This window comes from Vombatus ursinus, unplaced genomic scaffold (assembly GCF_900497805.2).
Source record: "Vombatus ursinus unplaced genomic scaffold, bare-nosed wombat genome assembly UNPS02000582.1, whole genome shotgun sequence".
NCBI classification, from domain to species: Eukaryota; Metazoa; Chordata; class Mammalia; order Diprotodontia; family Vombatidae; genus Vombatus; species Vombatus ursinus.
The window spans coordinates 10,362,912-10,376,113 of record NW_020940360.1 but is presented as its reverse complement, the minus strand read 5'-3'; the positions used below and the strand labels follow the sequence as shown (position 1 = coordinate 10,376,113).

General features: G+C 36.1%; 1 protein-coding gene across 2 annotated transcripts in view; it reads right to left on the bottom strand.

Annotated features, from left to right (window-relative positions):
* SLC35A1 (solute carrier family 35 member A1) overlaps positions 1 to 13,202 on the bottom strand; it is a 41,515-nt gene that overhangs the window by 1,011 nt on the left and 27,302 nt on the right. The window contains exons 3-7 of one of the 2 annotated variants that reach the window (XM_027855047.1): positions 10,568 to 10,727; positions 10,195 to 10,347; positions 8,189 to 8,255; positions 2,566 to 2,742; positions 2,048 to 2,182 (exon numbers count right to left, since the gene is read on the bottom strand). In XM_027855047.1, the coding sequence (XP_027710848.1) occupies positions 2,048 to 2,182; positions 2,566 to 2,742; positions 8,189 to 8,255; positions 10,195 to 10,347; positions 10,568 to 10,727 (692 nt within the window). The remainder of the gene's footprint in view (positions 1 to 2,047; positions 2,183 to 2,565; positions 2,743 to 8,188; positions 8,256 to 10,194; positions 10,348 to 10,567; positions 10,728 to 13,202) is intronic. The other variant, XM_027855056.1, reaches the window with a different exon arrangement.

Genomic DNA, 13,202 nt, shown 5'->3' with positions numbered 1-13,202 from the left:
AAAGAGGGAACTTAACATGTTTGTTTGTGCTTTGATATCTATGTGATTTTAGGCAAGTCACTTAACCTCTATATGCCATGGCAACTTCCTATAGAATTATTCCTACAAAGGCTAATTACCGGAGCTGACCACACTTAACAAAGTCACAAGATCCTCCAGGTATTTAAGCACCACACCATGGATTAATTGCTTCTTCACTCTATACGGGGGAAACTTCAAAGGACTTCCACTAGTTATTTGACTAGATAAATGCAGAGTGTGGTAATCATAACTTATATCAGTCCAGGCTTTTCCATCTTAAACCTGGATTCCAAGGAATAAAATGAACCATCAGTGGTCAAGACAGAATTTTAAAAGCCCAACAAATGTAAAAATCCAACAAAGGTTCATTTTGGTTAAATCTTTATGCTGACAATAGTGACATTCAGAGAAGAAGACTTATTGTTAAATACCAGTTTTACCTTAGTACCTGGCCATCTTCAAAACTGCCACCCATTAAGTAGAGATTAAAAGAGAAAATGATTGACATTCTGTGTACTTTTCTTGAACTTCCCTAGGTGAGAGGAACATAAGCAAAGGCTATCCCTGTCAGGTGTCACATTAAGTGTTCTATCCATGTTCTAACAACTGCCAGGGACAAGCAATCTTATTATTACTACAGAACTAGATTTTTATCAGCCTTCTTCAAATATTTCTTTGTCATGAAGGTAGTAACAGGTGAGAATTATGATTAAAAACATTTGAACAGGAAAAAAAAATGGTATAAGAAACCTCGTACGATACTGAGAGGGTAGCAGTGACCTCAAATGATATCTAAAGGTCAGGAAGACCCAAGTTCAATTCCTGTCTGACATATACTGTCTCTGGTCACCTGGATAAATCACTTTAACCTCTCATCAAGCAACCTTGATGACGTTTCAGAAAAGGTACTTCTCTTCATTAGTAGAGGACCTTTCTTTGTCAAGAACTCCCTATACCAATGAAATAAAAAATCTTCTAACACCTGAATTATGAAAATAACAATTAGCCTCTATATAGCTTTTATTCAGGATTCCCATAATGTGAAGTCCTTTCTATAAATTAATCTGTAGAAGTTCATCAATACCAAGAGCCACCTGGTATGTTTATGCCAATACATTAAAAATTGGCCAGTTTTCTTCCTTTCGTTACTGTAGGATTTCATGACAAATTAATCTGCTATCATAACAAATATCCAGGAAGGAAAATTATTACAGCATAACATATAAAAAAGGCTTTTGTAATGTCAGCCTTGTTGCTTAAATCAGAAGCTGTTTTAATACTGGATATGGACTATTAAAAAAAAAACCTTTATTAAATGGGCTATTATAAGAGTGGTGACAGAATGACCCTAGTAGTTACGAATTAGGTATTTTTTTTATTTTTATGTACTATACGTAAAATTGACATCTAACAATGTGTCTCAAAGAGAAAATAAAATTCTGGTTTAGGTTGTGTTTCCAAAAGCCTCTAATTATTAGATTAAGATATTCAAAGAAACAAGCTTTAAAGATTCAGAGTAAGGTGACTTACACTTTTCTGTTTGACTTTTTTCAATGATTTGAGTTAAGCTATTGCAAAAAACATTTCCTTGTGACCACTTTTTATTTTACTCATCACTACAATAGCAATAGTCAAAAGCCTCTAGGATCTCTCATTTTATAGATGAGGAAGCGACTTGTTGAGGCAACAAGCAGAGTCAGGATATGAATCCATATCTCTTACTCCAAATCTAGGATTCTTTCTAACTACACTAACAGTATTTGTGTTGCAGGGTCTTTCTTAGGGATGGAAAAGAGGAAAAGTTTAACTTTGCAACCAAAGGCTCTCTAAAGCTACCAACTCAGCAGATTGGAGCTAGCTCACGATAGTTTTCTTGCTCCTAGGATAGCACTTCATTTGACACTACAGGAGCAGTTCCAAAACCTCTCCCACCTGTGCAACCCATACTATTCTCAACTGTTAGAAGCAGCAAACAGCTAATCTTAGAATTAGATGTGAGAAAGCAGCAATAAACCTTAGGACATACTTATCTGTAATCCAAACAGTAGGACTGAAGCAACAGTAGAAAGGACAATGGCTGCTGCTGCAGAAAATCCTTTCATGATGTTGTCTGTGTATTTTACCACAACAGAAGTATAGAGTCCTCCAACACTGGCAAGCACTAGGATATAAACAGAAATAAGATCATCATTAAGCAAAATATTCTGTTGTGTGGTGAATTTTCAGAGACATTTTACCTTTGGATTTTAGGTAACCTCTAGCAAATATGCCAATGAAAATTAAGTTACTGTTTCTTTCTAGTAAGATTTCCTCTTAGATGCCCAAGGGGACTACATAACTTACTGTTGAATATACAAAGAATTTCCCTTTAATAAGTTTTAACTATGAAGACAAATTGCTTGGAGTCAGCTATACCACTAAAGTCAATAAAATCAAAATTATTTTCTTTAACTGTTATACACAGTAGTGAAGAAATAATTTCAAAATACTGTGAAGCCTTAAAATTGACATATAACAAGGTAAACCAACTCCCGGGATACTTACAGATAACAAACCAGACGTAGTATGTATAGCCATAGAAAAATCCTTTTTCTATAACTTCACCTCCATCTGACATGTAGACAGCAGCTAATGTCACTACAATTCCAGATAAATACATCTGGATATTTCTCACCCATAAGGAAGTATCTGAACTCTTTAAAACTTTTTCAAAATATACTCCTGGGGAAAAAATATATATAAATAAAAAAATTTAAATACCAAAAAAGACAAATCCAAAAGAAAAAAAATTAGCTGACAAATAATAGTAGTTTCAAATAATTTAACTGTCTCTGTCACTTAAGTGATGCTATGCAGTACATACTGCTTATTTTTGTATCTAGGGCACAGGTGTCACAGGTACAGCCCAAGCAAGATTAAAATAAAATTGTGAAATACTTGACAAAATAAAAATGCAATAAAACATAAATAACATTACATTTTAAAACTAAGTCAGTATGTGGCCCAAAGGGATCCTTATGTAAAATTTAGTGGTCCCAATTCTATTTGAATTTAACACCACTGATCCTGGGGGGTTGTAATTTTTACAGAACAGGCTCAGTTCAGTTCACCCCTTCATGAAACCTTTCTAGATCTCTCTACCTTTTCAAATTATCTTGTATTTACTTACCTGTATACATGTTGTATTTTCCAATAAAATTAGCTGCTTGGCCATTCAATGTTTGTTATAATAATAATGTAGTAATTTTTGTTGTTTGGTCATTTTTCAGTTGTGTCCCACTCTTTGTGACCCCTTTTGGGGTCTTCTTGGCAGAGATACCGGAGTGCTTTGCCATTTCCTTTTCTAGTTCATTTTGCAAGTAAGCAAACAGGGTGAAGTGACTTGCCCAGGATCACACAGCTAGTAAATGATTCTGAACTTGGGTCTTTTGAACCATCTCACTGCCTCCAACACATACACATAGTAACTTGTGACACTGATTTCTTATATAAAAATTACCCTCAACTGTACATTTTTTTTAAAGGATTAGGGGATGGGAGGGCAAAATCTTTTTGTTTATTATCTTCTAAGGACAAAGTATCTGCCTTTAATATTAGTAAGGTTAGTTCACATTAGGTTCTCTGGTTTATTTTAAGGCCAATGAAAGTTTTACTGCTGGGAGCTAGAATTTATAAAATGAACCATTTTCTAATAAAAACCAATCTAGTTATAAGTACACTAAATTTGCAAACTAATAATCACATTTGAAATGGTTATAGTACAGAACTATTTAAAATAGAATTTAAAACTTAAGTCTTTTTTCATTTAATAGTAACTCACACTTTAAGATTTGAAAAGTGCTATACATATTTTGTCATTTGAAGTTTCTCATTCATAGAATTTCAAAGTTGAAAGGAATCTCTGTGCCCATCAAGTCCCATTTATATCTAAAAAATTCACCAGGGGCACACTCAGCAAGTGGTCATTCAGCCTTTGAAGGGCTTTAGCGTGAGCAAAATAGCTATATCTCAAGGCAATCCATCCCACTTTTAAATAAGTCCAGTTGCCAGGAAGTTTTTACACATCAGCTTAATTTTGCCTCTTGTCAGTGTTCCTAGTTCTGTCCCCTGACACCAGACAGGACAACTCTAATCCCACTTGCATGTGACAGTGTTTCAGATATCTCCCTTGAGTCTTCTTTTCTGCCAGCTAAACATCACCAGTTCCTTCAGCTAACCCTCATGTGACCTAAACCTGAAGACCTTCATCACAGTTCTCTGGACTCATCAGTGTCCTTCCAACATTGTGGCACACAGAACTAGCCAGAATCTTCCAGATAGAGTCTGACTAGAGCAGAGGAGGGAGGGGGAGTAAAACCACTTTTTTCCTGGAATCTGGGTCTTTATGACTGCTAAGATTAACTAAGAATGCATTAATTTTCTTGGCTGCCATACCACACTAATTCAGTTTTAGTTTGCTAAAGCCACTATATCTTTTAAAGATGAACCAACTGTTATCTAGCTATGCCTCTCCTATCCTATACTTTTGTGAAGTTGGTTATTTGAACTCATGTATAAGAATTTATATTTATGCCTACTAAATTTTATCTTACTTGATTTGGCCCGATGCTTTATTTAGGCTGTCAATAACTTTGAATCCTATAATTCAATATTTTAAGTATCCTTCCTAGCTGTAAGGCACTCCACTGGAGACCTTCAAAAGGTAACATCAAATCAGCCATCCAACCAGTTGAGTTCATATAATTATATCTGCTTCACAGATGTCTGCCTTTTCTACAAAACCACAAGAGGCTTAAACTGGGACATTCATTTTACTTTAAAAAAAAAAAAGCTTTACAGGTAAATGCACAGTTAACATTCAGTCAACAAGTATTTAAGTGCCTTGAGGCCACATGTGGCCTTCTAGCTCCTTAGGTATGGCCTTTTGGATGAGTCCAAGTTTTAGAGAACAAATCCTTTTATTAAGGGGATTTGTTCTGTGAAGTTTGAATCCAGTCAAAGGGCTGCACTTGATGACCTAGAGGGCCACATGTGGCTTCAAGGCCAAAGGCTCCCCACCCCTGGGCTAGGCTCTAAGGATACAAGCACAAAAAATGAAACAATCCCTATTCAAACAAAGTTTACATTCTAAAGTGGGAGACTACACATAAAAACACACAGCATAAATATGAAGTTAATAAGTACAACGTAGTTAAATACAAGATAGGGAGGGATGGTACTAACAGTTGAGGGAAGGGGAATCAGGAAAAGCTCTGCAGAAGGTGGTATTTAAGCTACATCTCAAAGGAAAGGTAAGGAGGGAATACATTCCAAGCTTGGGGAGTGGCCAATAAAAAAGCAAGGATGGATTATTATATAAGGTACAGAGAGGCCAGTTTGGCTATACCACAGAGTATGAGGGGGGGAATAATGTCCAATTAGGCTGCAAAGATAGGTTGGGGCCAGGTTATGTGGGGCTTTAAAGGATAAACAAGAGTTTGGATTTTATCATAGAGCCAAAGAGAAATCACTGAAGTTGGTTGAGTGGACGAATCACAAGGTCAGATCTGCACTTAAGGAAAATTACTTTGATAGCAGTGTGCAGAACAGACTGGAGTGAGAGACTTGGGGCAAGGAAAGTTTTCAATGATGTAGCTGAACTAACGTGGTAGTTTTAAGTGGGGGGAAAAAAAGAGTTGGATATGGAAGATGTCATAAAGGAGAAATGGCATGATTTGGCAACTCATTTGGATGTGTGGATGAGTGAAAGAGGAAAGATAATGCTAAGACTTCAGACCTGGGAGACTGGAAAGATGGTGGTGCCCTTGACCAAAACAACAAAAGTTTGCAGGAGGAAAAGACTGGCGTGGGGAGGGGGGAGAGGAGAGAGTAGGGGAGCAGAAATAAATTCAGTTTTGAACATATTGAATATGAGATGCCTCCAGGACATCCAGTCTGAATTGTCCAATAAGTAACTGGTGATGAGAGACTGAAGCTGTGGGAGGGACTTGAGGTTGAAACAGACCTCTGAATCATCTGCACAGAGATGCTAATTAATCCAATAGAATCTGAGGAGGTTTTCAAGAGAGAGTAGGAGGGGGGAAAAAGAGAGCCTAGGACAGAACCTTGGCAATTACCTCATATTTTCAGTCTGGTGTAAGCCCTTTGGAAATAGTGTTTATAAGAAATTTAATCAACTGAAAAGTCTATGTAAATGAAAAACAGGAGAGTGCTTAATGAAACACTGTTACTAAGTAAAAAAAGAAAAAGCCACAAATTGGCAGTAAAGAAATGACGCCTGAAGCTGGTTATGCTATAACCTCCTCCCAAAGAAAAATGCTCTACGCTTCAGTTGCAGATGAGACTAATACCACATATCTTTTTCCTACCTCAGAAGGTTTGTTAATGAGATTGAAAAGTATACAGGAAGTGTTCTTAGTTGCTCACAGGAAAGGCTTCATAAAATATAAGATACTATTGTTTTCTAGTAACCCACATATCCTTCCTAGGTTTTTTTTTTATTTCAAGATTAAAAAGATGAATTTGATATTTATTTAAAGAAACTTTACATTCCTTGGTAACTTCCTGCTGTTAGAAGCCAGGAGCAGTGGGTGGAAGTAATATTCTGAAAGTGTACTGTCCTGTCATTTCACAATTTACAATCTTAAATTACAAGTACTGTTTGCTTTCAAAGCTAAAAAAAAAAAAAAATGTAAGTGAAGGTATTCCTCCTGCTTAGAACTGCTGAGCCAAGAATAACAAGGGCTCACCAATTACCACTAACTACTATTTCTTTAAAAAGTAAATTTGTAAATAAAAAAGTTTACTACACAGTATCATCTATTTTTGATTTACCATTTAGTAATTTATCACACTAAAACTCCACTTATCTAGAATCGTCAGGGAATAAGGTTTTGGATAAAGTACATTTTTTCAGGTACTGAAACTAATCACTACTCAATAAGCTTTCAGTAGCTCCTATTACTTCCATAATTAAAAATAAAATCTGTTGGCTTTTAAAGCCTTTCACAACCCGGACCGTTTCCTACCTTCTCAGTCTTACACTTTACCCCCCTCCACATATTCTATGATCCAGTGACACTGGGTTTCTTGCTGTTCATTGAACACTCTATCTCTCAACTCCATGCCTTTTCCCTGGCTGTCTTCCATTCATAGAAAGCTCTCTCGTCTCACCTCTGCCTCCTGGTTTCTCTGGTTTCCTTTAAGACTCAGCTCAAATCTCACTTTCTGCAAGAAGCCTTTTTCCTTCACTTTCCCCTCCCAACAGCCTACTTTCTCTCTGGGACTGCCTTACATATAGTTGTTTGCATGTCCTCTCACCCATTTAGAAGGAGCTCCTTGAAGGATGGGACTGTATTTTTGCCTTCTTTTGTATCTCCAGAACTTAGCACGATGCCTAGCATATAGTGAGCCCTTAATAAATGCCTGTTGATTGATCAGTTGATTGCTAAAGGAATGAAACATCCACTGAAAAATTATATTGAAAATATTTTAAAGATACATACTTTCTTATTAGAACAGAGTCATCATTATAACTCTTAAATTATTAAACTCTACTAAAGTCGACCTTTGGGCATCTGAGGATTGTAGATCCCACACTACATGACTCCAGACTGCTATGCTTTAAGGTGGCAATTGTTCTGAATCTTCCTTTGTCTCCTGTTAAACCCTATCCTTCCACCCAACTAACTCTGTTTTAAACTAGGGAGAACTGTAGATTACCAGGACAAGCCAGATAGAGCATGCTTATTTGCATAAAATTCTCAAGTCAATAGGCTATGGGAACTCTTTTTCTTGTTACTTTCTCTTGCTACTCGGGGACATTTTTCATTTACTTTCAGGATTATAGCTATGTTGAGGAAGGCTAAGGTTGCTAGAACTATGTTTGCCAGATAAGTGTGGTGGTAGGAATCTCAGTAACGGATGAAGTCTACATTGAGTTTAAGCCACTGCTATGTATTTCCTAAAGGTAAAGTGATACAAAACTAATTTTTGTGCTTGCATCTTAAAACTGCAATGAGACTTTGGGGACCCTGTATAAGAAAGTCAAACTGTAATAATCAAGGGGGCAAAATGGCAGCTATGATTAAGCCAGATAAACAAACATCACTCTTATGTATTTTTCAATTCTCTACAGCTGAAAGAAAGTAATGTTTTTATGATTTACCTGCAAATCCTGAACATAATACAGCAATAGCTATAGCACCAAACCCTAACAATGGATTCTGCTGCACCTGCAACATTAACAAAAACTGCAAGTTAGTTAAGAGATTTTAATCCCTTAGGGCATTCATTAGTGGCATGAAAATTTTGTTGTCGGGCAATGCTATCCTAACAAGGTTAGGCCAGAAGAAAAGTATGCTACAGCCTAACTTCACCAAGGTACAGTAGATCTGGCTAAACATGACTTGTACAGATTTCAATATGCTTTCAATACTTTAAAGGTCTATAATTTCATTCACGTGGGTAGTCCCTGCACCAAAATGTCTAACAATACTCCCATAATAATTTGGGTCTTTGAGAACTGCTGTAATTAAAAAATTAAACATTCTGTGGCCCACCTAGTGATGAGCCTTTCCAAATTTACCTAGGCTGGTCATCAGACAAGAGACATAATACTGTACTATTGAGTCCATACTTGAAGCCTTTCCAGTTTAGTAGTGTCTCTCAGAGCTTGCATTCTATTGGCAAAGCCTTGGAGAATCTCTGCTACAATGAAATATCAGAGGAGGACTTTACAGGAAAAGATTTGGATATGCAATCATGTCCCCCAAAATATAAACCATTTACAATAAAATTCTGATAAAACATTGTTAGACATGTCCCTCAACCTCAGCAGTACCTAGTACAATGCCTCAAATATAGTAAGGGCAATAAATACATACTGATTTTCCATTCCCACTACCACCTCAACACCAGTCTTATCACTTTGTGTCTGAATACTACAATAACCTAACTAGTTTTCCATCCTTCAGTTGTGCTTCCAATCCATCTTGCACAGTGAAGTTAATCTTCCTGAAACATAACTTCCTGCTGAAACACAATTTTGATCATGTCTACTCTTTGTTTAAAAGATCTCTACAGGTTTACTGCTGCCAATAGGAAAAAAAAAAAGGACTTAAGGACTCTTCACATAAGGACTCTATGCTTCCCCTATGCTGGCTTACGAACTCTTAACAAACTTGTGATTTCTTGCCCTTGCCGTTTTGTTCATAATGTTCCTCCTGCTTGGACTGCCATCCTTGCTCCTTTCTAAATCTCACCCTGTTCTTCAAGATCCAACTCCAATGTCACTGCCTTCAAAAATGCTGGGGAAACTTTATTTTTGTTTTCTTCAAGTTCCAAACTATCTGTACCTTTAAATATCATCTAATACTTGTTCCTAGTAAATTATGCTACCTTAAAAGACAAGGTCTTAAACTCCCCGGCCTCTTCCTCCCTGTTGCTGAGGCAACTTCATTTGGGAAACAGTTGTTAATAAGGAGTAATAAAGTTCATCAATCAGCTGGATATGGAGATACATGGTAATCCTAATAGCCTTATATCTGCACAGAACTTTTAATATTTTAAAGTGATTTTATATCCATTATGCATTTTGTCAGTGGACTCATGTCTCCCAGATGGCTATTTAAATTTGGATAAAAATATTAGTGTTTAATGCTAATCTTTGAGAAGGGTCTAACTGGCTCAGAAAAGTAATTAGCGCCTTCAATTATTAGGTCTCTTGGCATTTGTGTACCATGGTGACTGGTGCTGCTAAGAGCACTCATCTGCATCCCTGATCCTTTGAAATGTGGGAAAGTCAGACTTTCTGAGATCAGAGCATACCCTGAATGGAAAAAGTCTTTACCTTTCCCTATTGCTAGAAACATACTGGAAAGGATTTGAAGGGGCTCGATTACTGATTAAAGAGTAATAGAAAAGCAATAAGGTTTAAAAATATCAATGATAAATGTGGACAAGTTACCAAGTTGGCTTTTTTTTTGTGTATGCGTTGTTTCGTTTTCATAAACCTACCTTGGAGACTTTTGGGTCATAAAAAAAATCTTAAAATTACCTTTCTTTTATAATGGAAATTCAAGTTACTAAAATGAGCCTTCATCAGCAACACTACAAAAATGTGGATTGAAGGCAATCTGCAATTGGTAGTGTGCTCTGCATGACATTCCTTACCAATACTTTGGTAGCTTGAGCCGGTTTCCACTGAACAAGTGTGACTCCAGCACACAGCATAAAAACTGAAATCCACTGTAATTTACTAAGTGATCGGTTTAACATTAAAACAGTACATAAAGCAGTACAAGGAATCTTTAGTTGGTAGGTCACCTAGAAAAGAAACAAAAACATAGGATGAAGAGTAAATCTCTGTTTGGAACAAAAACACAAAGAATCTTATTTTCTAATTTCATTTTCAGGAAATATGTGCAGAACTATTCAAAGAGACAATCATTTATGTCCAATTCTCATTTCACTGAGAAAAGATTTTGGATTAATTCCTATGTGATAGAATAATTAAAGTTTTTTTGTTTTCATTAAGCCCACTTACCTGGTATACTGCTGCATCCAAATTACTAAGAGCTAAGAAAGCCATGTTGTTCTGAACAGCATATACTAAAGATGGTACACTCAACTTCATCAGTTCCTTTGGGCTTCCTAAGACATTTTCTTTTAAAGAAGTCTTGAATCTACCCACACTACCAGTTTCTCTTCAAAAAAAAAAAAAAAAAGGAAAGAAAAAGAAAGAAAAAAGACATTAAATCAAATCTGAATTGCTTTCCTCGTGCTAAGCATAGTCTATATGTTCTTTTGTGGTTCTCTGATGTAATTTAGCAAACATAACTTTAATAACTGTCAGGTAATTTCAGAATGATTTAGAAGGAACACTGAAGATAAATGAGGCTTCCAGCAATACACTAAAGAGAAAGAATAACACTATTGTTTTATTTCTGGAATATATAAAAAGATAATAATAATCATGTTCAGCATCAACTGCCTCTATTCAGAGGTCCAGAGGCTCATCTCTATTCTGAGAATGCTCCAACACTAAGATGAAAGGATAGTAGAATAATATACAATGTTTATAAGAAATGAATAGGAATCATTTTGCATTTCACCCACATCATTTCCCACTCTCCTCTGGTTCCCAATGCATCATGTCCACACTACTGGAACTTTTTCTACTAAGTTGCACATCTTATATTTTCTCAAAACATGTCTTTATTAGCTCTATTTTTAAAAAATACACGTTATAGACACTAGTTAGGAATCAGATATTTCATTATCTGAAGGTTATATTGATGAATTAACATAGCAATTTGTATAATGTGCTTGGTGCATAGGGACAACAGGCTCCAAATAAGAGGATGAATCCAGAGGATTCGAGAACACCAAAAAATGTTACCATATGAAATTGAAACTAATAAACAACACAAATGAATTAAATTAACTATCCAAAAACTCTTCCCAGGAAATCATACACACAGAGATAATTTATAAATGTGCTGCCAAGAAGGGTAAGGCATTTTCTCAATCTCAGCAAGAAGTCTCAGGTACTTTGTTAAAGAATAAAATACACTTTTTAAACATGACTAATAAAAGATAAGTTGTAATGCTGTAAATTGTTGCATACTTATTATTAGGAAGCATTACTATAATAGGAATTCTGGAATGAATTAAAGAATAAAAGATTTCTCAGTGTTTATTCAAACACTTCATCTGACAGGCATTTCAAGTACTGGAAAAGTATTTTCTATACTAAAATATCATTCTCCATTTACAGCCTCAGGGAAAGTATCCCAAAAACAACTTTTCTGATTACTAATTTGATTTCCTTGGTACAATGATACCAAGAAACAGGGCACTTCTAAATAGTCAGCATGAGTATTTCAATCACTCAAAAGGCCCATCCACCACTGTGCACTAGTGAACAGTCATTCTAGTTAATCAATTTGTCTTATGGATTTGAATTTATCCATTAGAATCTCTAGAAGAACAGAAAAAAACAAGAGTTCTGGAACCTATAAAAAACTGACGACCAGACTCAGAACTGAAATGACCCTATAAAGGTACTGCCTCATGGTGATATCCTGCCTAAACAACCAGCTGTTCTTTCTTTTTGATGACTTAAGTTAGGCAGGTCCTCAGATAACATACACAGTCCTCACTGGAGCCACATACAGTAATATGGCTCAGTAGCACCTGCAAATGCTTATGCTCTACTGGAACAACCTTCAATAAACCACCAGCATAGGACTTTAGGGAAGAAATGCACAACTATTCTTTGGTAACTACAGTGAGTGCAGAGCTGAATATAAAAAGAGTACACAGACTGCTGTGTGAGGTAAGAGGTAAAACATAATTTCTGAGTTGGGTGAATCAGATTCCTGGTTGTATTAACATTTGATCTATATCTTGAAAATGAGTAAGATTTAAGAAAGCAAGATGGACAGAAGGAAGAGAGCATTCCAGGCATAGATAATGTCATAATTAAAGGCAATGAAGAAAGAAGCTGCTGCTAGAAGAGTAGAAGGGACACCGAATTGTCTGGTTTCACTAAAGCCAAGCACATATAGAAGATGACTCTGGAAAGATAAAGGAGATTCAAGTTATGGAGGACTTTAAGTAACAGGGTAAGGTACTTAGACATTATTCAGTAAACCATGAATTTTAAGCAGAGGTGAAACAGGATTAGATCTATGTAGAAGGAAGTCTTGTCGGGAGCAGCAAATAGAACAGAATGGAGGCAGGAGACCAGTTAGGAGGCTATTAAATTAATCCAGGTGGGCAGTGATGAGAGCCTCTACTAATGGCATTGAGACTAGAAAAGAAGGACCTCACAACACATTCCAGAATTAACAGGATTTGGCAAGTGACTAAATGAAGAAGTTCAATCAGGCATCCAACAGGCACCTATTAAGTACTTTACTAAGTGCTGGGGATACAAAGACAGACAAAACTACTGTCCCTACTCTCAAGTAGCTCACATTCCAATAAGAGAGGCAACATGTAAATAACTAGGTATTTACAAGACATATAGAGTAGATTAGGGATACTTAACCTCTTCTGGGTCATAATCCCCAGACATCTTCGCAGAATAATATTTTTTAAGTGGATAAAATTAAATATGTAAGATTACAAAGAAAAACAATTATATTGAAATATAGTCCAAATACTAAGTTTCT